The sequence below is a fragment of the Dreissena polymorpha genome, chromosome 7 (assembly GCF_020536995.1).
Source record: "Dreissena polymorpha isolate Duluth1 chromosome 7, UMN_Dpol_1.0, whole genome shotgun sequence".
NCBI lineage: Eukaryota > Metazoa > Mollusca > Bivalvia > Myida > Dreissenidae > Dreissena > Dreissena polymorpha.
Genome location: NC_068361.1, coordinates 80,082,628 through 80,109,833, shown reverse-complemented (window position 1 = coordinate 80,109,833; position 27,206 = coordinate 80,082,628). Strand labels below are relative to the sequence as shown.

The window sequence follows — 27,206 nt, the reverse complement described above, 5'->3', positions numbered from 1 at the left end:
TTCTACCGAATTAGGAGGTAAAGGAATGGAAGTTTGGAAGATCGTTTCGGATACGTAAGAAGCGATTGTTTGAAAACATGGCGGGATCGGCTGGTGAATCCCGTAAAACAGAGACGTAAGCTTTAAATTACGATACAAATTCGCAAAACTTTTACAATATTTATAAGCATATTTAGTTGAAGGATTTGTCTAACCACACGTTGCCAATAAAATCATAGGCGCGTGGAATAGCTTTTCGGATGGTTTCTGTTTCGGATTTGTTTTGTTTTAAATTTTTCAACTGTTGGATGGCTGCTTATTTACCATGAGGCATAGCACTTGTGTGTGTTTTTTCAAATATTTATATTTATGTTACTCAATGCGTGGCACCAAATGTGTTTTAAATTTCATTGAATAAATGCAAATTTCATCTACTTTTGGTTGTTTTTTGTTTAAATGATAAGTTATGGAAAAACTTATCTTATTTTAAATATACCTTTCTCCCTGTTTTGCTGTTCCTTAAAGCATTTGGTAGAAATCTAGCACATGATATAACTTTTATTTATTATAGATGTCAACATGAAAAAATTGGTTTGTTTTTTATTAATTCAAAAGAAATGTTATGGTCATGGTTGTTGTCATTTACAATATTTGTAGCCAAATTTGTTGATTGGTGGCCATGGGCTCAATATTTGGATTACAAAGAAAGCCCTGGAACCTTATCCACGAAAGTCTCAAATCCAAAGCTAACATTTAAGTTTGGTCATGTCTTTATGTTTATTATTGGCAAATAGCTGTTAATTAACCAGCTTAAGTGTCATTGTTTCAGAGCTTCCTACCTTGTCTGAGGTTGGACATGCAATAACAGAGACTGTTCAAATGAGGTTTTGTGTATGAATTGAATGTTTATATTTTCAGCTTTGGAAACAGAAACTTGTGGCAGTATGTCAGCGGAACTGGTATTCTGAGACCAAGGGTATATATAAATTGTGAATACGATTTTCTTAATAATTATTAGCTTGTGAACAACCATTTTAAGATGTTGTTATTTGAAGCAAAATGTGTCAATCTGCTAGACAGCATATATTCAATTGATGTCCATAAGGTTCAACAGAATGACTCTGAAAGAAAAATGCAATGTCATGTTAAATCATTGCCCACAAAACAAACTATATAACAATACTATAATTTCAATTAAAATTAAATTTTTTAGTGCCTGTACTGCCTTTTTGATTCTATGTACAGTATATATCTAGCATACATGCCATACGTCCCGATCTCGGCGGGACAGTCCCGCTTTTGGGCCCTTTGTCCCGCCGTCCCGATATGAGACGATTTGTCCCGACATTCGTAAAAAAAGATGTAAGGTCTATAGGTTCCCAATAAAATTCGCTATTCAAGCTCTGTTTCGCTAACACTTACCCCCGCTAATCCCTTTATTGCCCCCAAATAACAATCCGATTCTACTTATCGTGTGTACCAGTGTTGTTTATGACACCTTATCAGCGATTTATCGGCTAATTATTGATTTCATAAGGCATTTGCACCATGGTGGTCTTCAAGATAGTGGTCGCTTATTGCTATCGATAGTTGTATTATAATGAAATAAATGTTGAAAATGTGTTTATTTTTGTATTTGTTTGAAACGGTTTACAAAACAATTGTTTTGTAAAATTAACTCTACGTCATTAATGAGTCTTTTACATTCAATGTTTAGTTCATAAATAGCGGGATAATCCGAATGTGCAATATACCAAAATCGCAACAAACAGTCCAATAACTGATACCCATCCTGTCTAGTGTAATTGGGTGTAATTGTTATAAAACAACGAGGTGCTATGCATGACAGCTTGACCCTACTCCAATTAAGCTAAAAACAACGAGGTGCTATGAATGACAGTTTGACCCTACTCCAATTAAGCCGCGACAATTGACAAGTAACAAACTGCGCATGGATACATGCTTAAAAAAACATCGCAACAAACAGTAAAAGTGGTACCCATCTTGTCTTGTGTTATTGTAATAAAAACAACGTGTTGGTAATCATCACAGTTTGACACTACCCCAATACAGCGCCTGACAATTCACAATTCAGTTTAATCTGTGTATATAAGAAGAAAACAAAATATGATTATTAACATTAGAGAAAAATAATTCGAGTAAAGCATCCATAGACTTCTTTTTTTATGAAAAAGAAAAAAAATCCATAGACTTCTTTTGTCCTTTTGTTTTTGTTGGTGTAAAAACGGTTGAGGCGTTGTTGAGATTTAAAATGAACACAAAGACGGTTTGCTTCCACCAAAAACCTACCTCGGAAATGTGTACGGCCGCGCATTCCGTGTGTATCTGTTCGGTAGATAGTTTACTGTAACCCGTACTTTCAGTGTACTGGATAGCCTCCCCTGCGTTAATGTTTGCCATTGAAATTAATATAATGAGTATTGTTTTCGTAATGTTCTAGATTTTGTACTCTAAAAAGATGAATATTATCCTCGTTGTTTGCTATTGTATTATTTTATAAAACTGTAATTGTTATGTTTTAGATTCCATGCTTCACATCAGATGTTTTATGTCTTGAATAAAAGTATCAAGAGTATTTGTTAGTACTATACTGACTACAGTAAAGGTGAAATGATAGATCGTTTTAGGTGTCCCGCTTTTTGGTCAAATGTCCCGACAATTTTTTATGTAATGTCCCGCTTTTGACCTAAAAAATTATGGCATGTATGATATCTAGAGAAAGATGTAAAATTACAAAAGAGACATTTTGTTTCAAAAGATTTTGACACGTTATGTGCAACTCACAGTGGAAAGCAACAAGTAGTAGGCGGAAACACTTTCACTCTAGATCTTATTTTAGTAGATACATTGAAGTGAACAGAGCTTGTACATTTTACCTCAGTTAAAGCATGCAAGATTCAGGAAAAATGATTATTAGATCAAGGTTTCAACTGATTGTACTTCATTTCTTGTGAGTTTGTTGAGCTATTACTTATGTATTTGAAACAGAGATCAACCAAATCAGCTAGAGTGTTATCCTGGTTTGCATTTCTGGTCATGAAATCCTTTTTATGGACATTAGTCAGATTCAAGTAGGCAGTTGTCAGTTAATTGTCTTAGTATGTGCATATACAACAGGTAAACTGGCCAACTTTGTAAAAAGATTGAAATGGCAAAAAATCCCAATTAAACAAACTCAACTAAACAAACAAGCATACTTGAAGATTAATTTTTATCCTATTACCAGAGGAAAATTGATAGTATAACACGATCGTATAAACTTAAGCTTTATACTATTGCTATTTTTAAATCAGATTTGGGTTTTTCCAAAAATGAGAGAATTTGTTTTTACAAACATGGAAAGATAAAATCGTTAAAAAATGTGATATTTTATAATTATTAATCGAAAAGGGGAGGAAATAATAGGATAAATAGAATATTATGTGAGTTTTGGATAAAGATCAAGTTTATCATGCTTGGAAAGCCTCGCGCTACCCTGGTTCTTAGCCTCGCATTATAAACTTGATCTTTATCCAAAACTAACATAATATTCTCTATATATTGCATTAAATTTAACAACAACTTATATATGTATTTTTCCGGGATTTTTTTTTCAGGAACTTATCAAGAGGGAACTTGCCAGGAATAAGGAGAAGATTCTGAAAGGATTGCTGTTTTATAAAGCACCTAAGTATAGTATTTTGCATAATAAGTCCATATGATTGAACGTTATTGCTTGTTAACAATACTTTATCAATTTTATAATTGTGCAGGATATTTACTTATAATCACTCACCTTAATGAAGGTTAATTCAAATACAGGCCTTTTCGTGGTGTATTTACGAGTCCGTTAAGCTGACCCATTCCCAAAGTGAAATAGTAAAACACAAATCACAATATGAAAGAGAAGAGTTTCTTTGAAAATAAAGTGTCGAACAATTGTTAGATCTCAATTTTATTTCAATTAAATGTAACAAATTATTTTACTGTAATTTATATGATTTCGTTCTTTTTATTTGAATTATTATTAAGAGTTATATTAAATTAGTTTTTCCCAAATCAGTTGACTTTTCGCGTGATAAAATTGCCAATGCTGAAATTACATTTTTTCCCCCAAATGGACAGAAAAGGCCCTGAAATAATATAAAAACAGTCCACACAATTAATAATGCATAATATTTTACAGTGCACCAGAAGGAAGCTTCCTGAAGGCTAAAAAATTATCAAGCCAACAACAGGAATTTGTTCAAAAGTTGACATTTTTCCTGGTAAGTTTTGCACCAAATATCTGGAAACATTGTGTAACAGTATCATTTAGCATATTGAAAGTGTTGGACTAATTGTATGCTCAAGTCTGAAAACCCCTTTTTACTTGGTTATAAGGCTATACATTTGACTATAAGACAGGAAGTCAATGATAGTGGAGGCTATAATATATCCAGTTTTTTTTCCTTCTTTGTGATCCGCCGAAAAACGGCCCTTTCCCCTCGGATTTTTTTCCCCTCAGCAGGTAAATTTTCCTCTAGATTTCATATTCTTTCCTCCCCCCAATTTTTATTTTTTTTTAACCTTTAAATATATAAGTTAACCTGATTCAGTGTAGAAAAAAGGAAAATAAATATTGCATAATTAAATTATCTGTTGCCTTGAATTTGTTTAAAAAAAATCAAGGCAACAGATAGCTACCATGTGTGTAAGTTTCAAGGTTCTAGTGCTAATAGAGGAGATAGTTTCCAGGATGGACAGACAGACAGACGGCGGAGATAACCACAATATTCCTACGCTTTTGAAAAAGCATGGGGATAAAAAATGAAAGATGCAGATGAGCTGATGTATCTATTTAAATCTCCCTTAGTTCTTAAACAGCACATAAACAACTATGTTTATTTGGTAATAAGGCTATTTGACTGTAAGACGGGTCCAGACAGTAGTGGTGGCTATAATAGTAAACTTAACATTACATCTTAAATGGGTTTCAGTTGCTGAAAATTACAGACAATTAAAACCTGTTTTATTTGATAATTTTCAGACTTCTTATGTATGTGATTTCTTTTAAATTGAAGTACTGGTACATGTTTATCATTTGAAAAGAGAATTCCACCTATTTTCCAAACAGCTCTTGTGCTTTTGCCCTTTGTTTTTAATATAAGATAAGCTGTCAAAACTCAAAGATACATACCAGTACATGTATCTACATATATGTTTATGCCCCCAGATTGATAGATCAGGGGTTTATTGTTTTTGTCCTGTCTGTCTGTCTGTCTGTCATTCTGTCCCAAAACTTTAACCTTGGTTAGAGTTTGATTACTTTTGCAATATTGAACATAGCAACTTGATTTTTACCATGCATGTGTATCTCATGGAACTGCTCATTTTGAGTGATGAAAAGTCAAGATCAAGGTCATCCTTCAAGGTCAAAGGTCAAATATTGTTGCATTTTTTTTCCCTAAAACTTTAAACTTCGTTTAAGTTTTATCATAACTATTTTAATATTGAACACATCCACTTCATATTTGGCATGCATGTGTATCTTGTAGAGCTGCACATTTTGAGTGGTAAAAGGTCAAGGTCATCCTTCAAGGTCAAAGGTCAAAAAAAAAATTCATTTCTCCATTCAATCTCTTACTTACTTCTCGTGGAGCTGCACATTTTGAGTGGTGAAAGGTCAAGGTCATCCTTCAAGGTCAAAGGTCAAATATATGGCTTCCAAGCGGCGCAATAGGGGGCATTGTGTTTCTGACAAACACATCTCTTGTTATCTCTGACAGTACTTAAAGAGCCCCTATTTTCATGTAAGTTTTGCTTTTTGTACAGTTTTTTTTATGCCAGTCCCTTATATATGAAAAGACAATATTATTATTTCCAGGCATTGGATGAATCCCAGAGTTACGATGTGTTCTGCTCCTATATTTCTCAGGATTTCAGAGGTTCACAGAAGAATCTACAGGTATATTTAGGGTCAATCCGGGTAACTCTTTTTAACTAAAAAAATGTCAGAATTCTCCCCATACAATTAACTATAGTGAAACCAGTACTGTCCAAAGATTCCGTACCCTGGCTTAATTCGTCAGCAAAAATAATGGATAAATTCTTTTAGTTTTCATAAGCATGTTTATTTATGCAATGTTTTACAAATTACAAGTATATAAGGAAAGAAGTTTTGGCATATTTCATTGTGCCCATTTTATCCTTAACATTTTATTCTGAGCACGGAGTGGTAGCAAAAGTGCATGATTGAAAGACATCTTTTTTATGCTCCCCCAAAAAAAATTGGGGGGGGGGGGGGGGGAGCATATGGTCGCCGCTTCGTCTGTCCATCCGTCCATGTGTCCCTCCGTGTGTCCGTCTGTCTGTGCACAATTTTTGTCCGGGCTATTTCTCTGGATGATTTTTCACAGAGTTATGGCCATTTGAAATTTTCCATTAACTGTACATATAGTGCAATTCTTGTCTGGGCTATTTCTCAGCAACTAATGACCGGAATTCAATGAAACTTTATGGGAAGCTTCACTACCAAGAGGAGATATGCATGTTATTAGCCGGTTCTGGTCGGATGATTTATCACAGAGTTATGGCCCTTTGAAATTTTCTATTGTATATTTAGTGCAATTCTTGTCCGAGCTATTTCTCAGCAACTTATTATGGGAATTCAATGAAACTATATGGGAAGCTTCACTACCAACAGGAGATGTGCATATTATCAGCCGGTTATGGTCGGATGATTTTTCACAGAGTTATGTCCCTTTGAAATTTTCCATTGTACATATAGTGCAATTCTTGTCCGAGCTATTTCTCAGCAACTTATCACGGGATTCAATGAAACTTTATGGGAAGTTACAGGCATGGCGTCGAAGCGAAAAATAACTAGTTTCTTTTTGCCTACATACTGAAATAACAACACGAAAGATAAAGCAAAGTTAACCGTTGAGTTAGAAAAAAACCCAATGGAAATTAAATTGTTTCCAGCAAAATTTGCGAGAATGTTTTTGATCTTACGAGTTGGTATTAAAGCTGCTCGCAATATTTTGCAATTAGAAGAAAAAGTTAAATTCGAGCCCTGGGGACAGTCAAGTGAGGTATGATAATATATGGGCGGTGCTCTGTGAAAAGGGGGCTTAATGCATGTGCGTAAAGTGTCGTCTCAGAATAGCCTGTGCAGACAGCAAAGGCTAATCAGTAACAACACTTGGCTTTTATGATTTTTATTTTCGTTTAAAGAAAGTATCTTCTTAGCAAAAATCCTGCAGACTGAACAGGCTAATCTGGGACGACACTTTACGCACATGCATTAAGCCACCTTTTCACAGAGCACGGGTCATGTATTATTGTCCCCACTGCATCACTCCACAGCTTGCCCTGAGCACAGAACGTCACATGCAAGGGCTAATGGTGAAGATCCGTGACTTCTACCACTGTGAGAGGCTCTACCTGCTGCAGACTGTCAAACACATCCTCACTTTCTGGCAGGAGGCTGAGGGACATCCTTACAGGGTAGGTCGTTCTAAGAAAACAGGGCTTAATGTATGTGCACACTCTCCAGTCTCCACTTTAACTGGATTTTTGTTTAGAAGATACTGCCTTTAAATTACCAAAAGTGGTAAAAGTGGAAAGTCCGCACAGGCTTATCAGGGACGACACTTTACGCCAATGTTTTCCAAAAATGCAGCTCAATTATTCAGAATTCTCAATGATTTTTTTGTGGAAGATTATTCTCAATAGGTTAGAAATTACAAACCTTCCAGCATACGTTCCATTGATTTTACATTATGTTGTCTGTTATCTGCACTCTTCTTGAAACATGTATAAAGCTATGAGCTGAGTTTGACATGCCTCGCAAACTTCTTAAGACCTTTGTTAATTTTAAACCAATATTTGATCAAATTCATAACTTTCATCGCTAGTTCATGAATTAAAAGAATATAGTTTAAAAAATGACTCGGATATGTAAAACTTCATATATCACAAAGTCATGTTTGAACTCACAGCAACTTGGAGATATAGAGTTACTTAATGTCATAGTTTAAACCTATTTATTTAAACTTAATTGCATTGAAAGCCTAAGGCTTTTTAAAGCGCTCTTGCATCCGTTTTCTGGGAAGAACCAGTGCATAATGTCTTTGGGGGATCTAACGATCTCTCCCACAAAAGGGATTGAACCCATGACCTCCCGGTCACTAGGTGGACACCGTATCCTCTACACCACAGCTACCTTATATATTGATTAATATATCATACTAAAAAAACTGTTTAAAATTCTATATTTGGAAATGTATAACTTTGCATGTCTTATCGTCATTTTTGACCTTCGAGCGATTTGAAGAGAAAGAAGTTCAGCTGTTCTTAATGTCACAACTCTTAATACAGGAGGAGTACACAGAATTCCTTAATGAACTGTTGCTAAACAACGAGCTGATCAAGAAGGTTCTAGAACAGCTGCATCACGTCACTGAGGCTCAGCTGCCTACCTGGGAGACTCATGGGAAACTCATGGTATTTATTGGGGAAACTAATGGTATTTATTGGGAAACTCATAGTATTTATTGGGGAATTGGGGAATCTCATGGTATTTATTGGGGAAACTCATTGTATTCATTGGGGAAACTTATAGTATTTATTGGGAAACTCATCATATTTATTAGGGAAAACTTATGGTATTTATTGAGAAACTCATGGTTTTTATTGGGAAACTCATGGTATTTATTGGGAAACTCATGGTATTTATTGGGGAAACTAATGGTATTTATTGGGAAACTCATGGTATTTATTGGGGAAACTTATGGTATTAATTGAGAAACTCGTGGTATTTATTGGGGAAACTCATGGTATTTATTGGGGAAACTTATGGTATTTATTGGGAAACTCATGGTATTTATTGGGGAAACTTATGGTATTTATTGAGAAACTCATGGTATTTATTGGGAAACTCATAGTATTTATTGGGGAAACTCATGGTATTTATTGTGAAACTCATGGTATTTATTGGGAAACCCATGATATTTATTGGGAAACTCATGTTATTTATTGGGGAAACTCATGGTTTTTATTGGGAAATTTATGGTATTTATTGGGAAACTAATGGTATTTATTGGGAAACTCATGGTATGTATTGGGGAAACTTATGGTATTTATTAGGAAACTCATGGTATTTATTTGTGAAACTTATGGTATTAATTGTGAAACTCATAGTATTTATTGGGAAACTCATGGTATTTATTAGGAAACTCATGGTATTTATTTGGGACACCAATGTTATTTATTGGGAAACTTTTGGTATTTATTGGGAAACTCATGGTATTTATTGGGAATCTCATATATATTGGGAAACCCATGGTATTTATTGGCAAACTCATGGTATATATTGGATAACTCATGGTATTTATTGGGAAACTTATGGTATTTATTTGTGTGGTTCAAGAAGGGTTAGTTCCGGGTAACTATAAACAGTTTTTGTAGACTACCAATTTCATTATGTTGCACACAGCTTTGTGGTTAATCTTCATAGTGTTTATCTTAACCAAACTTTGAAAAGATATAGAATTTGATCTTCATTCCCACTTCTTATATTCTCTTGACATCAGAACTTACCCCAATCTACCATAATGCCATTAATATTGTTTTTTTAGTTAACTTAAACTACTTAGAACATTATTCCAAGCCAACAGTTTTAAATGATAATTTGTTTCTGCTAAATCTTATTCTATCAGATTTAAAGTCTTAATTGTAAAGTAAACTTTTGTCAAACTGGATATGTTTAAGGATAGCCGCCATGCCTTGGTCTGGGCTCATCAGAACTTGAAAGAACAGGTAATATTGTGAAAACAGGCTTACTTTGTAGTGCTTGAACATTGCGTGCCTGCTGTGAAATGGCCGCAGTTTAATGACTTGTCACAAACCAATGTAGACTGAGTTTTGCACAAAGTCATTTTCGTACACAAATTGATGCCTTCAAATCATTGTTGTGTTTGTTTGTCCTTAGAATTACATCTGCTGTTGTATATTCACGATCAACAAATTAATATTTCTGTAACTTTTGATTTGTATGCCCCCCTTCGAAGAAGAGGGGGTATATTGTTTTACAAATGTCGGTAGGTCGGTCCGTCCACCAGATGGTTTCCGGATGATAACTCAAGAACGCTTAGGCCTAGGATCATGAAACTTCATAGGTACATTGATCATGACTGGCAGATGACCCCTAATGATTTTCAGGTCACTAAGTCAAAGGTCAAGGCCACAGTGACTCGAAATAGTAAAATGGTTTCCGGATGATAACTCAAGAATGCTTAGGCCTAGGATCATGAAACTTTCATAGGTACATTGATCATGACTGGCAGATGACCCCTATTGATTTTCAGGTCACTAGGTCCAAGGTCAAGGTCACAGTGACTCAAAATAGTAAAATGGTTTCAGAATGATAACTAAAAAATGCTTACGCCTGGGATCATGAAACTTCATAGGTACATTGATCATGATTGGCAGATGACCCCTATTGATTTTCAGGTCAGTAGGTCAAAGGTCAAGGTCACAGTGACTCTAAACAGTAAAATAGTTTCCGGATGATAGCTCAAGAATGCTTACGCCTAGGATCATGAAACATAATAGGAACATTGATCATGATTGGCAGATGACCCCTTTTTTTTCAAATCTTTCGTCATAATTGTCAAATGTATAGATTTTATTTAAAAACTATGGTCAGCACCTTTATTTATGATCAGTTGATCACCACTTTTAAAATCATGAACCCACTTCTAATTCACTTTACTTCATGAAAACTTTTCCTTCCTATGGACTTAAACAATTCCAAATAGCAATTGTTAAACTTTTTGATGTATTCATGTACGATACCCATGAGCAGTACAAAATGTGCTATATTCTTGTGCTTGTATTCAGGTAGAGCTGCTGGAAATACTGCTGGTCTACTGGAAAGACTTTGAGGCATCACCCGGAGACTTCATCAAGCTGCTGGACAAATTCAAGGTCTGGTTTAGCTATTATGCTATTATAAACAGTTGAGTCAACTCTTGGTAGATCTGATTATTTGATAAAGAATTTCTCATTATATATGATCTTGACTTTCTTTTGGCACAGAGACAGGGATTTGGTCGACGACAGAATTTCAAACACGTCCTTGAGGAACCGATGGACAGGCTGGTAAAACGGATCGGGTGAGTGGTACAATTTGAAGTCTCACAGTTATGGGACGTGTATGATCTGTGTGCATGTGTGTATAGTGTCGTCCCAGATTAGTTTGTGAAGTCTGCTTTGGCTAGTAAGGGACATACCTTTCTGCTTGGACTGGAATTGTGTTTAGAAGAGACAACTGGACTGGAATTGGGTTTAGAAGAGACAACTGGACTGGAATTGGGTTTAGAAGAGACAACCTGTTAATGAAAAATCCATAAAATCGGAAGTGTCACCCTTGTCAGATATCTAAAGCAATCATTAATATAATGTTACCAGTAATCTTTTCCTTTTATTAATATGAGAATTTTTCCACAAGGATATATTCGGCAAATTCTGCCAGAGCCATAAATAATGTTATTTTGTTTATTTAGCTATACTTGTACAAGTGTAAAATGCATAAATGCATTCCAAACATAACAAGAAATACACAAAATATGAATAGGATAGCTTGAGAAAAAAAATCAATTTCTTAAAATAATTTAGAATCCTTTGACAGTGAATGGGAATTGTTTAATGCTATTGTCTCATACACTTAGAATTGTAGTTTTTTATAACTTTCCAAAATCTCTTTTTAGAGTATAGTTAATTTAATTTAATTAAATGTATCACTTAAGTGTCTATTTATATTTCTTGAATGCCATTAAATATAATTATATGCACATAATATTGTTTCTCTATGAACAACTACGCCTATTCATCTTGTACATGTATTACAATTATTTTATCCTTTTTGGAATTTCTTGAATATTTTTTTTTAGCACAATAGTTCATGTTATTTTGAAGGTAATTCAAATTTTTAATTCTTTTACAATGATTCCAAATGGTGCATCATATATCTTTCAGCGAAAAAATTATAAAAAATGGTGCAACACATATCTTTCAGCTCAAAAAATATTCAAAATAGTGCAATATATATCATTCTGCTTGAAATTTTGTTAGAATGTTGTAATATATACCTTTCCGCTCGAAATTAATCAAAATGTTGTAATATTCATTGTATATCTTCCAGCTCCCTGGAGGTGTTAGTCCTCCTGCAAGCTCTAGATCTGGAAACAGTGGAACGCCTTGCCAGCTCAAAAAGGTTGGTAACAGAATCTGAGCCCTGGGTCTGTATTCACAAACCTATTCTTAAACTTAAGAATAAAAAATAGACTTTCATACAAGAAAACATACTTAAGAGTTTGAATATATGCATGCTGAAAATAATGCTTTTATAATAAACAGAGTTCTAAATAAAGAATGATATGATTAATATTAATTTTAGCTGTTAACTTAATTTCTGGACTTTGAAGTAGTTATTATTTTTATGCCCCCGGATCGAATGATCGGGGGTATATTGTTTTTGGCCTGTCTGTCTGTCTGTCATTCTGTCTGTCATTCTGTCCCTAAACTTTAACCTTGGTAATGACTTTTGCAATATTGAAGATAGCAACTTGATATTTGGCATGCATGTGTATCTTATGGAGCTGCACATTTTGAGTGGTGAAAGGTCAAGGTCATCCTTTAAGGTCAAAGGTCAATTTATGGCTTCATAGTGGCGCGATAGGGGGCATTGTGTTTCTGACAAACAAATCTCTTGTTTTTACTTAAATCTAACAATTGGTTGGTGAATACAGGTCCAGATTTTGAAGTTAAAGGAAAGGATTTACTTTGGATGTTTTCTGCAGTATGGTAAAATTTCTCCACTTTTCTTAGATTTGAACAACTTAATTAAATTGTCACAAATTTCTTTTGAAAAGAAATATTTCAACAAAATGTATTAATTATCAGGCAATACGCAAACACCTTAAGATGATCTCCTTATAACAGACATCAGAATTTACAAGAAATCAAGGAACATGTATACTGTAGACTTGTTTCCATTTGTATACCCCTAGCAGCTACAGATGTGGGAAAGCATAAAGTGATTGGCCTGTCAGCATGTTTGTTTGATTGATTATTTGTAAGTTCTGCTGCCCGTTAGAGAGTAAGGCTTACTCTGCCATTCGCCAAATTAGCCAATGGCTACAAATTGACCTATTTGGCTAAAGAAAATTTTATTTGGCTTCAACTTTTTCTTCATTAAAACTTAAAAATAGCCAAAAATAGAAGAATTTTGCCAAAACAAGGCAAATGTATTTGGATTCTAGTAATCAACACAAATCAGCTTACCTCATTTTGACCTTGACATTCAACCTACTTTTGTACAATTATTTAAGTGGGCTGATGACTCTAAGAGTTATAATCTTTCCACTTGGGGCATATGCTTTAAGTTACACTGCATCTTATTATAGGCCTCAAAACACACAAAAAAACAACACTTTCTGGATATCAATTCTGGGCTGATTTTAAGCTGTCCTAACTGCCATGACTAAAAATTATTTGATGGAAAATAGGAAAATATTTTTGATCAAACAAGATGCAGTATGATGCTAAAAAGGGACAGGGTGAAAAGCAGCACAAAAAGGGTGACATTTTCAAACAATGTGATAAATCCACATAATGTATTAGTCTGACATTTCTTATTAAGAGCTTTATAGTATAGTCTGTTCATTTGCCTGTAAATATATTTAAAAGTATTAAATTTCAGTGCACTTTTGCATTGACCGGTTTAAAGCTGTGAGTTAGCAAAAACATAGCAGGGCAAATCACCTTATTATTTGTGTCTTGTTCTGTGAAAGCTGGGCATAATGCATGTGCGTAAAGTGTGATCCCAGATTAGCCTGTGCAGTCTGCACAGGCTAATCAGGGACAACAATTTCGGCATAAACTTGATTTTCTGTAAGGAGGGACTTCCTTGAAACTAAAAATACCATTAAAGCAGAAAGTGTCGTCCCTGATTAGCCTGTGCGGACTGCTTATGGTAATCTGAGAAGAAACTGTTCACATGTGCTTTAAATCCCATTTTCACACAGCCAGGCTCATTTTGATTTTTCACAGAGCAGAAGAGCACAGCCTCTTGAAGAATCAGCCCCAAAAAGTAGTCTGCGATATGTAGTAGCAGTGTAAAGGCGGGTAGGCATGTAAAGCACAAGTTTACACAACAATCCAGAGATGCCTGCTAAAAAATCGTTAAGCTTTAGGATAAAATGTATTTTGATATTCCCAGATAATATGAACACTACCTGGCCATATTGAGGGTGGAGCAGAAATTATCTGATATACAAATGTCTAGCAGTTAAAATAGTTGTGCTTTCAGACATTTTTATAAGCCCGTTTTAAAAAAACGGGACGTATTATAGTTTCACCTTGGCAGCGGGCGAGTGGGCGGGCAGTCGGCTTCCACAGCAATGTCCGCTCTCTAATTAAAATAGTTTTCATCCGATCTTCACCATACATTGTCAGAAGTTTTATCTAGACAATATCTAGGTCAAGTTCGAATATGGGTCATGCTGGGTTAAAAACTAGGTCACAGGGTCACTTAGTGCATTTCAAGCATTTAGCATGGTGTCCGCATTCTAATTGAAGTAGTTTTCATCCGATCTTCACCAAACTTGGTCAGAAGTTGTATCAAGACAATAACTAGGTCAAGTTCGAATATGGGTCATGCTGGGTAAAAAACTAGGTCACTGGGTCACTTAGTGCATTTCAAGCATTTAGCATGGTGTACGCTCTCTAATAGAAGTAGTTTTCATCCGATAATCACCAAATTTGGTCAGAAGTTGTATCTAGACAATATCTAGGTCTAGTTCGAATATGGGTATTGCCGGGTCAAAAACTTGGTCACAGGGTTATTTAGTGCATTTCAAGCATTTACATGTAGCATGGAGTCCGCGCTCTAATTGAAGTAGTTTGCATCCGATCTTCACCAAATTTGGTAGAAGTTGTGTCTAGACAATATCTAGGTCGAGCTCAAATATGGGTCATGCCGGGTTAAAAACTAGGTCATGAGGTCACTTAGTGCATTTCAAGCATTTAACATAGTGTGCGCTCTCTAATTGAAGTAGTTTTCATCTGATCTTCACCAAATTCTGTCAGAAGTTGTGTCTAGATGATTTGTAGGTCAAGTTCAAATATGGGTCATGGTAAAGTTATCAAGTTGTCCCAAACCTTCAAACGAGCATATCTTGTGACAGTTTGGCAATCTTGTTTAATATTTGTTTTCACAGAGCAGAAGAGCACAGCCTCCTGAAGGACCAGCACATGTTCCAGGCAATAGACAAGGCGGTGCAGTTGCTGGGGGCAGAGCAACCCCATGGGCCCCTCCTACTGAGCTGGGCCGTGATTCGTCAGCTATTTATAGAGGGGGGCGGGGGTCAGCTGACCAAAAAGTATGGGAACCAGGCCCTGCAGCTTAATGTGTTTGACTTCATACTGGACATGCTGAGCCTGGAACCATTCTGCGGGAAATCTGTAAGAAGGCTATGTAAATATTTAATTTATATTTTCTTAATTTCCAAAAAAAAATTGCAAGTGACATCCTTGTGAATCATTGTTTATTGTAAATGACTTTTAAGCGTACCCGAGCACAACATGCACATGGTGAGCTTTTGTGATCGCCTTTTGTCCTCACGCGTCGTCTGTCATGCGTCGTCAACATTTTGCCTTGTGAACACTCTAGAGGCCACATTTATTGTCTGATCTAAATGAAATTTGGTCAGAACATTTGTCCCATTGATACCTCGACTGAGTTCGAAACTGGGTCATGCTGGGTCAAAAACTAGGTCAAAAAAAAGAAAAACCTTGTGAACACTGTCGAAGTCACATTTGATACCCAATCTTCATGTAACTTTGTCAAAATGTTTGTCTAAATGATGTGATGGTTGAGTTCAAAAATGGTTTCGGTCTGTTGAAAAACATTGCCGCCAGGGGCTGGGGCAGTATTTCTTATATGGCTATTGAGAAACCTTGTGAACACTCTAGAAGTCACAATTTTTGCCCAATCATCATGAAACTTGGTCAAAACATTGGTTTCATTCATATCTCGGACGAGTTCGAAAATGGTCCAGTTCGTTGAAAAAACATGGCCGCCAGGGGGCGGGGCAGTTTTCCTAATATGGCTATAGTAAAACCTTGTTTACACTCTAGAGGCCACATTTATTGTCCAATCTTCAAGAAATTTGGTCAGAAGATTGGTCTGTATGATATCTTGGATGAGTTCGTAAATGGTTACGTTTGCTTGAAAAACATGGTTGCCAAGGGGCGGGGCATTTTTCCTTATATGGCTATATATGGCTATTGTAAAACCTTGTGAACACTCTAGAGGCCACATTTATTTTCCAATCTTCATGAAATTTGGTCAAAAGATTGGTATCAATGATATCTTAGAGGAGTTCGAAAATTGCAATGTTTGCTCGAAAAACATGGCTGCCAAGGGGCGGCGCATTTTTCCTTATATGGCTATATATGGCTATATTAAAATCTTGTTAACACTTTAGAGGCCACATTTATTGTCCGATCTTCATGAAACTTGGTCAGAAGATTCAACCCAATAATATCTTGGAAGAGTTCAAAAATGATGCCGGTTGGTTGAAAAACATGGCCACCAGGGGGCGGGGCATTTTTCCTAATATTGCTATAGTAAAACCTTGTTAACACTCTAGAGGCCACATTTATTTTCCAATCTTCATGAAACTTGGTCAGAAGATTTGTCCTAATGATATCTTGAATGAGTTCGAAAATTGTTTCGGTTGCTAAAAAAACATGGCCACCAGGGGGCGGGGCATTTTTCCTAATATGGCTATATATCATGCTTCAGTAAAACCTTGTTTACACTCTAGAGGCCACATTTATTGTCCGATCATCATGAAACTTGGTCAGATGATTTGTCCCAATGATATTTTGGATAAGTTAGAAAATGGTTCCAGTTGGTGGAAAAACATGGCCGCCAAGGGGGCGTGGCTTTTTTCTTATATAGCTATAGTTAAACTTTATTAACAGTCTAGAAGCCATATTTATTGTACAATCATCATGAAACTTTGTCAGAAGATTTGTCCCAATGATATTTTGGACAAGTTCGAAAATGGTTCCAGTTGCTTGAAAAACATGGCCACCAGTGGGTGGGGCATTTTTTCTTATATGGACTTATGAATCTTCATGAAACTTTGTCAGTATATTTGTTTAAATAATATCTTTGATGTGTATGAGAATGGTTCTGGTCTGTTGAAAAACGTGGCTGCCAGGGTGTTCACTAGTCATAAAAGTTGGTAAGAACATTTTGTTCTAATGACATCTTGGGCTGCACAGAACAGGTCAGTTCCTTTGAATCTCAGGTGAACGACTTTGGGCCTTTCAGGCCCTCTTGTTTACAAACATGTTCTACTCCATACTGGACATTCTGGGCCAGGAACCAATCTGCGGGCTGTGTATTTATTATGCCCCCCCTTCAAAGCAGAGGGGGTATATTGTTTTACTCATGTCGGTTGGTCGGTCCGTCCACCAGATGGTTTCCGGATGATAACTCAAGAACGCTTACGCCTAGGATCATGAAAATTCATAGGTTCATTGATCATGACTTGCAGATGACCCCTATCAATTTTCAGGTCACTAGGTCAAAGGTCAAGGTCACAGTGACTCGAAACAGTAAAATGCTTTCTTGATGATAACTCAAGAATAATTAGGCCTAGGATAATGAAACTTCATAGGTACATTGATCATGACTGGCAGATGACATCTGTTGATTTTCAGGTCACTAGGTCAAAGGTCAAGGTCACAGGGACAGAAAAGGGATTCACACAATGGCTGCCACTACAACTGACAGCCCATATGGGGGGGCATGCATGTTTTACAAACAGCCCTTGTTTTAAGTAGATATTCTGAATTTCAAATGTAATAACATTTTTGGAGAAATTGTAAGTTATGAAATTAGGGTATGTAGTTAATGTTTATTATGACATTATGAACCAAAAACCATTCTGCAGGAAATCTGTCAGAAGGCAAGTACGTTGTGTGAAAAAAAAGCTCATTATTTTAAACCTTTTTGTTTCAACTATATATACTAAATATCCAATATATCTTTATGTAAGTATCTGCTGGATGAATAATTGTTTATTGTGAATGGCTTTTTACCAATTAATTTTAATGTTATGGTCCAGTTATTTTAAGCACCCCATCCAGTCTTGAAATCACATGTCGAAGGTGTCAGATGACTTACACAAAAAGTTTAGAATACAGATATATCACACTTTCAACTAGCATTACCAAAAGTAAAGGGCCACTATTATGGTTAAACTTGTATTGTGCGGAAACATTACTTAAGGTAGGACAAATTCATAACTGGTTAATTTGGAATAAAAAATAATTTTACTTTGATATCAATATTATTTTAATATTCCTATGATCTTAAAATAAGATAAGTTGCCTTTGGCCCTCTTGTCTGTTTTCAAATCAACATCAAAAATGGATACTACTGGTGTATCTCATTGCTTTCAATCTGGAGAGGAACATAAATGTTTAACAAAATGATGGTTAAGGCTGGAACTATTGTATGTGGGCAACCGCATGGAAAGGTTCAGTAGATATTATAGTTGTGCTCTCAACCATGGAAATACACAGGTAGCCCTCTCAAATGTATCTTGCCTAAACCTGAATCTATCGGAATTATTAAATGGTCCCAGGAGTTTCCGATTTAGAGAGGTTCCACTGTATCTCATATCTTTCAGATGACAGCCTCCCTGTCTCACTGTGTCATCTACACTGTGTTGCTGGCAGCATTGACAGCCTTTGAAGAAACCACACTCACACGGAGTCACATGGAGATGCAGGTAGGCAACTGTATTTTCTTGGAGTAAGTGACAATTGTAATATTGAAGTTTTAATTTTTTATGCCCCCGGTAGGGTGGCATATAGCAGTTGAATTGTCCGTCAGTCAGTATGTCAGTCTGTCCATCCGTCCGAAAAAAACTTTAACATTGGCCATAACTTTTTAAATATTGAAGATAGCACCTTGATATTTGGCATGCATGTGTATCTCATGGAGCTGCACATTTTGAGTGGTAAAATTTCAAGGTGAACATCATCCTTCAAGGTCTAGGGTCCAAAAAACAAAGTCAAGGAAAGTAATAAGCTTTCAATGGACTTAGTTATCTGACCTGCCCTAGTATATATTTTTGTTAAATAAATCAAAGCGGCGCAGTAGGTGGCATTGTGTTTCTGACAAACACATTGTGGTTAAAGGTCAAGGTCATCCTTTACAGTCTACGGTAAAAACACAGATTAAAGGGAAGTAATAAGCTTTAAAAAGTAGGGATGGCAAACCCAAGCAAATCCGTAACCAGTTAACCTGTTTCGATATTTGAGCGGTTAACCGGTTAACCGACTGTCGTATTGACACATAAAATGAAAAACAAAAACTTCAGAAAAACGTATTCGTTTATAAACAATTACATGTATATGCAAATATGCAAGTAACCTAATTACTGAAACCATGTTATCAATTAAATACTGATTCTTTACAAATTGTGTTGGTCCTTTAAATTGGGAATATACATTTGGAATCCAATACTTAGTCATTTCTGAAAGTCATTTCCGACATTGTTTACATGCTTGTTGGTGAACTGTGATGTTTCTCTGTTGTAATATTACCTTCATGGCATTTACACATAATTATTGTTCTACACCTTGACCAATGAAAGCTAGTGCAGAATTCGAATTATGTTGTGTTTTATTAACACTCATTATCCTTTAAGAAATACGTGCATTAACAGTTTGCTGATTTATTACAATTGGCAATTAGCGTAAATATATTTTGCAATGGGCATTGTGGTTTCCTAACCTCTGTTGTTAAGACCTGTTTATACTCAATGTCTTTATTAGGGTGTTTATGTTTGCAATAGTTGTTAAAACAACAGTGATCGGGTGTAATCACAATTTCCAGCTTTAATTAATTTTTTCAAGCAATGGTAGTCAATACAATGGCACAATAAAACCTGTTCATTAATCCGCTGCACCCCAATAGTTTACAACTCTAATCGCTTTTGATCCGCATGGGGAATCACGGGGTGGTAATTGCAGATAATTTGCGATCAGATAAGCAGATTAGCCAATACAGTGAAATGAAGTAAAACAAAACTAACGATTTGAGCATTTATTGCGTTCAACCAAAAATTGGGTTTTTTGAAGAGTAACCGAATATTAATATTGTAACCGGTTAACCTCCTGAAGAAACGGATAACAGGTTAACTGAATAACCGTTGCCATCCCTATTAAAAAGGGAGAAAATTATTCAATATTGAACATAGCCACTTTATATATTTGGCATGCATGTGTATCTCATGGAGCTACACATTTTGAGTGGTGAATCTACAGTCACAGTAGTGGCTTTTAATTATTTGCTACTAAATATAGACATTTGTTACGGACAATTATTTTCAAGGGAAGTAATTTATATAATTATAAATCTCATATTATATATTTCCTTATTTTCACAGTTACTGTACAGATTTATTATTTTGATTATTTATAACCCAAATGATTGATTTGTCAAAGTTTTTTTTAAATGATATAATTATAATTTCTTTGATGTTCATTACATACCTGTGGACTTATGTCCATAGATACATGATCAACTCTGGCTATGATCTCTTTTAAACCACAGGCCTTGGTTGTAAGTGATGTCTGACATGGTCATAATTGACTGTGAGACCCCCCCCCCCCCCAGTTGGATTTGACAAAATTCAAGGGAAGTAATAACCTTTAAAGGGAGATGACTTCTATACCTGCCAAATGATAAATAGAAATTTTATTTCAATGCATCGCAGTAGGGGGCATTGTGTTTCTGACAAACACATCTCTTGTTTCTGCATGCCCTTGCTGTTGTGAAAAGGACCAAAGTATGACTGAATTCCAATTCATGGGCAGGGAAAAATATGACTTTGGAAATGCCACAGGGTGCTGCTCAAAATGGAAACAGTGAAATATGTAACCATGCTTATGATATTATCCAATAGTTTAATTATTGATACTCTCTAATTATTAATTATTGTGTATAATTTTATTAGCTTGGCTGTTTTCGGAGAAAACCCGAGGTATTGTCATAGCCAGCTCGTTGTCCACCTTGATAAAACCTCAACATTGGCTCTAAAATCAAAGTGCTTCCACCTACAACTTTGAAACTTCATATGTAGATGCACCTTGATGAGTTCTACACGCCACACCCATTTTTGGGTCACTAGGTCAAAGGTCAAGGTCACTGTGACCTCTAAAAATAAAAATAAATTCTGACAAGCTTTCATTAATTCAAAACTGCATCCGCAGCCGAGCGTTGGCACCCGTTATGCGGTGCTCTTGTTGTTAATTTACATAGCAATAATTTTACATAAAATTTCTGTATCATGTTCTTGAAATTTTAATCGATAATTTTGTTGAACATACTGCATATTTTTCTACAGGTGTTAATTGACATAACAGCAAAAGTGATGGCACGAGAGTTCATAGCGGTGAATGTATGGAGCAAGGTATTGATTGTAACCCTAAGATTAGTTTTATTAGCGAGGCTGTTTTCGGAGAAAACCCGAGCTATTGTCATAGCCCTTAACATTGCCTCTAAAATCAAAGTGCTTCCACATGCAACTTTGAAACTTCATATGTAGGTGCACCTTGATGAGTTCTACACGCCACACCAATTTAGGGTCACTTTGTCAAAGGTCAAGGTCACAGTGACCTCTAAAAAAAATTTAAAAAATTCTGACAAGCTTTTGTAGCCAAGCGTGGCACCCGTTATGCGATGCTCTTGTTGATTTTATGCTTACGTTAGGATTTTTTTGCTAGCTTTTAAATGGTGTTCATGTTAAAAAAAATGTTGCTATGATAATGAAGTTAAATTGGTAAAGTGTTGTTTTCTAAAGTAAATATATGAATCATTTGAAACATTAATATATATCCAAATACAAAACAGTTTATATTTGCCTTCTTAAAACAAGCCTGCATTGCAACTTATCAGATTTAAATCTCTACTTTTCAAAGAAAAGGCAAGCTATTCTGCTTGCCCCGGTGTCTGCTTCTAATATCCTAACATTTACGAGCGACCACCAGACTGGCCACCGGAAGCATCAGAAGAGAGACATATTAATAGAACTATGTCGTTCTTCTGAAGCCAATCTTGCGTTCGCTTGTAAATGTTCGGCTATCCTATCCCTTAATTTACATGGAATATAATGTGACACACAAAAAAGAAACAAGCAGTTTGTATCGCGAAACACTGACTTTTTATGGGTTAACTTTATTGTTCGAAATATTTTGAGTGTTTATGAACTTTTAAAAGACTCAAATTTTAAAGACTCCATTGCCAACCCTAAGGTCCTAATTAGCAGCAAACAAAAACTGACTATATGCAACCAGCATAAAACCAGCACAGCCTGCAAGTAGCTTGCAATCTGTTCAGGTTTTATGCTGGTTGAATATCGTCATTGTTACTTTGCTCCTGAGCTGGAGAGGGTTAAAAAGTGTGCTAATATTTCAGGGCCTGGACCAGGGGGTGGGTAACCTGTTCCAGTCTTCGTTGCTCAACTTCCCGCTTGATTTTACGACGCTCGTCAAACTGAGCACAGCCCTTGCTAGTGCAAACAGTAGCAGTGCATCCAAGGTAGCACGGTGCGCCGTTGTGCAGTGGATATGGTTTCAACCTAGCAATTGGGAGGTCACAAGTTCGATCCCCACTGTGGGAGCATTCTTAAGACCTGTTCTAACACATCAAGTACTGGTTCTACCCAGCAAGCAGACTCAAGAGTTTTTCAAAAAGCCTTTGGCTTTGGAGGCAATCAAGTTAAAATAGAAATGAATAAACTAACACAGGGCGTTTGTTTCCTTCTACAGTATAGGCCTTTATAAGGTGTCATCCCGTTTGAAGATTGATTCAAATGGTGCTTTTTTCAAAAACACTAGTGCCAGTTAGCTCAGTTTTTAAAGCCATGGACTACAAATCCAACTGTAATTTTTCCATTAATAACCTTTGTTATAACCTAAAAAAAAATTCTACAGCCATTTTTCCTCTATCTATTCATGTTGGGGAGTTGTCGGTTACTTGGGAGTTGTCGGTTACTGGCTTGAAGTATGTTCACTTTGTACTGGTAAACCAGCTTGCCCAGTAAAAGCGTGAGTTGGTTAACTGAACAATGTGATATGACTGAAACGCTGTTGAAAACAGTAAATAAACCAAGTAAAAAGTACATGTTCTGTTATGGCTCTTTGCCCATCTCAATTTTATGTGAATAGAATGATATTTATTGCCTGCACTTCAAGTGCCTAGTATATAACATGTAACATGGTAATGATACAAGGTTCACTATAATTAAGGATTGCTAAAGAAAATAAAACAGATGCTCATTTATGTAAGGTAATCAGTTATCTTTCAATAAAGAAAGATAGACAAAATGATAATAAAATTTAACTACCCAAAACAATAGTTCACATTTTAACTACAAACATGCTTATCATCATTAGATTATAATTAAAATATTAAAAGAAATCACATGATTACTAAAAAGCCATATAGTTTTAATTCTTAGGCATAAAAACCCCCAAACCTAAAACGTTAATCTCCGTTCACTAAGCATAAATAAATAGAAAATCATTGGGACCTCGTTCTAGTAAAATGGGGCTTAACCCTTTGCATGCTGGGAAATTTGTTGTCTGCTAAAATGTCATCTGCTGAATTTTTAAAATGAGCATTTTCTTCGATTATTTTTCTAAGACCACTATCAGAATAGCAAACAGTTTGGATCCTGATGAGACGCCACGTTCTGTGGCGTCTCATCTGGATCCAAACTGTTTGCAAAGGTCTTCAAAATCAGGTTCCAGCACTCAAAGAGTTAATGCATATGAGTTCAGCGTCATCCCAGATAATCCTTTGCAGTCTGCACATGCTAATCTGGAAGGAAACTTTCCGTCTTAACTGGATTTAAGCTAAAACAAGACTTCCTTTAAACGAAAAATACCATAAAAAAAGAAAAGTGTCGTCCCTGATCAGCCTTTACGGACTGCACAGGCTAATCTGGCACAACACTTTACGCAAATCCTTTTAGCCCAGATTTCCTCTTTGTAATGCTTATTTCTTAGAAGTTGAATTCCTTATCCCTTTATTTGACATGTGCAGGTGTTGGAGCTGTGGTCCGAGCTGCCTCGCTACACAGAGTACCTGGATCGGAACAGTTCACAGGACATAAGGCCGGTACAGGATGACCTCATCTGGCAACTGACCAGGGATAAAACACCCTACTCTGCAGGTAATGTGCTCTTAGTTGAAACCTATTTATTTTAGTGTGATTGAATGGAAATCAAAAGGCTTATTGAAACGGTCTTGAATCCATTTCCTGGGTAGAACCAGTATTTAGTTAATGAGGAAGATGTACAGAATGCTACTCCATTAGGGATGAAATTCACGCCATATCTTGTTCACATTGGCGACTTGTAAGGTATGATGTTGTATGTTGTAAGAAAATATTTTTTGATTTATGATTGTTTCCAAAGATTATTTATATTCATATACTAAGAAGAAGTATTTTGTTAGTATTTAAGTTTGTTATCTTTCTTACAACTTTATTAATTTGATAAATACTTAGTGTTGCAGGTGGGTCACTGAACTTCTGTGCATTTAAGATAGTTTTGCAATAAAAATTGTTAATTTTTTTTTATATATTTGAACCTTTTAAATTACATAAGTAATTCAAGGGGGGGGGGGGGGAATATGTCTTTAATATTTTTTAGCTCGACTATTATATATGAAATATATATAGTGGAGCTATCCCACTCAACCCGGCGTCGGCGTGCGCGTGCAAATGTTAAAGTTTGCGTACCACCCCAAATATGTCCCTAGGCATATTGCTTTAATATTTTGCATACTTCTTTACCAACATGACCCCAATCTATAAACAAGAGCAGACAACTGTATCAAGTATTTTGTAAGAATTGTGGCCCTTTTTTCACTTAGAATGTGCATATTATTGATAAATCTATGTTAAAGTTTGCGTACCACCTAAAATATTTTCAAGGTATTTTTAAGGTTATTTTGGTATCCATCAGTGTATATCATCAGCTGATGACTGCCCTTTGCAAGGGGTGCGAGAAGTCCCTATCATACAGTTGGAGATCACTTGCAACGAACTATCAAATTGTCTCTTGTAATTCAGCTGTTTTTTTTTCGCTTTGTGTCATGCCTGTTCAGTCAGCTGATAACCATTAACCACATGGGACCGCTACTTGTTGGTATTATACAATGGGAGGTCCCATACAAGTAACATTTCAAATTTTCCTTCATAATTCAGGGATTTTTTAATTCGGTCTGAGGTGAGCGGTTAGCTAATAACCACTGGTCGCAATAGAAAGATAGAATGTTTATTTGACAGAGGGAGATCCCATACAACTAACATCTAACTGCATGGGGTTAACTTATAACCACTGGTCACAAGGGAGAAGCTAGAATTCATTATCATGCAGTGGGAGGTCAAATAATTTTAAAATATCTCCCACCCCCCCCACCCCCCCCCACCCAGAGATTTGCTGTTGTAATTCAGGTGATATTCGTATCTTTCTAGCTGGTGTGTACTATTAGCTAATAACCACTGGTCCAAAGAAGCTGGAAGTCTATCACACAGTGGAAGGTCACATTCAACTAACATTTCTTATTTTTTTACTGTTATTCAGGTGATTTTTTAATCACTTCTGGCGTTCACGGTCAGCTAATAACCTCTGGTCTTAAGGGGAAGCTAGAAGTCTGTCTCAAATAGTGGGAGGTCACATACAACTTATATCTCATAGTTTCAATAATTGTAATGCAGATAAAATTCATATCTTCAGGTTATTACAGTCAGCTAAAAACCAGAGGCTGAAAGGGACAGGTAGAACTCTGTATCATACAGTGGGAGGTCAGATAACACTAACATTCTCTTGTACTGCAGGTGATTTTTGTATCCAGTCTTGCGAGAACAGTCAACTAATAAACACTGGTTACAAGGGGAAACTAGAAGTCTCTATCATACACTGGGCATTCAAAATATAACTACCATCTAATATTTTCTCATATAATTCAGGTGATTTTCGTATCCCGTCTGGTGTATATGGTCAGCTGATAACAACTGGCCGCAAGGGAGAGTTAGAAGTCCCTATCATACAGTGGGAGGTCCCATACAACGGCTGGGAATTGCTCAAGGGGGAAATACAGGAACTGCTCTATCAGGTTGCCAAGGGCGCAGGTATGTGTGCACAAAATTATATAAAAAAATTGCAAAATGTTTCTCTTATTTATTCTCTTAGCAGCCTTGACCAGTATACAACAGTTGTAAATAAAAACTTATGTCCAAAACAACCAGAAGACTTTTTCAAGTTTGTTCCTAATGAACAAAATATTTATACATGACAGGTCTATAAATAATTTCTTATTAAAGTGTAATAATAGGGAACTTAAAAAATTGGAGTAATTAGAGAAAATACCTTATCAGATCAGCAATTTCAGCAGATGTATGTTTATGCATTTTTCAGTTCAATTAACAATATTCATGTTGGGGCAATATTTCCATAATGATGATATAATGCCCGTAACAAAAATGGCTATGGGGGCAGTACCCTTTATTGTAAAAGCTCATCTGAAAACCTGGATTACGTTATTGAACATAATGTTGATATAAATATTATATAAATTGCAGTGGTGTAGTGGATCTGGTGTCTGCCTAGCGATCAGGAGGTCATGGGTTCGATCCCCACTGTGGGAGTGTTCTTTAGATCTACCCCATAGACACCAAGTATTGGTTCTAAACCCAGGAAACAGACTCCAGAGCGTTTCAAGTAAGCCTCAGGCTTTCTATGCAATCGAGCTAAAATAAATAGGTTTAAACTAACAGAATGTTGAATCAAAACTTGGAACCATTTGCTGTTTAGGTATGGTCTCCCCAGTTCAGATCCAGCGGGTTACGGATGTGACGCTGTTTGTGAGGGCCGTATGTAGGTCACAGCCAGGGGCGGCAGAGGGGCTGGCTGACATCGTGTCCCTGCTGTACATGGTCATACAGAGGTGAGAGGCTATAGAGAATTAACCCACAAGGGTCCTTAAGGGGTAGTTCACATGTACAGACTTAATCCTTGTAGTGCTGAATGTCTTTGGTAATTTAATTCATTGCCACAGTATTTAAGCTAAATGT

The 27,206-nt window shown here is 36.1% G+C and overlaps 1 protein-coding gene across 1 annotated transcript in view; it reads left to right on the top strand.

The window, feature by feature from the left end:
- Positions 1–27,206, top strand: part of LOC127837454 (nucleoporin NUP188-like) — a 123,941-nt gene continuing 96,735 nt past the window's right edge. Inside the window, exons 1-18 of the mRNA XM_052364578.1 lie at positions 1–115; positions 898–955; positions 3,597–3,670; positions 4,166–4,247; positions 5,846–5,926; positions 7,330–7,470; positions 8,344–8,469; positions 9,736–9,783; positions 10,867–10,953; positions 11,065–11,141; positions 12,170–12,241; positions 15,249–15,492; positions 18,741–18,842; positions 21,468–21,533; positions 22,538–22,660; positions 24,170–24,299; positions 26,103–26,264; positions 26,947–27,079. Of these exons, the coding sequence (XP_052220538.1) occupies positions 78–115; positions 898–955; positions 3,597–3,670; positions 4,166–4,247; positions 5,846–5,926; positions 7,330–7,470; positions 8,344–8,469; positions 9,736–9,783; positions 10,867–10,953; positions 11,065–11,141; positions 12,170–12,241; positions 15,249–15,492; positions 18,741–18,842; positions 21,468–21,533; positions 22,538–22,660; positions 24,170–24,299; positions 26,103–26,264; positions 26,947–27,079 (1,844 nt within the window). The 5' untranslated portion in view covers positions 1–77. The remainder of the gene's footprint in view (positions 116–897; positions 956–3,596; positions 3,671–4,165; positions 4,248–5,845; positions 5,927–7,329; positions 7,471–8,343; positions 8,470–9,735; positions 9,784–10,866; positions 10,954–11,064; positions 11,142–12,169; positions 12,242–15,248; positions 15,493–18,740; positions 18,843–21,467; positions 21,534–22,537; positions 22,661–24,169; positions 24,300–26,102; positions 26,265–26,946; positions 27,080–27,206) is intronic.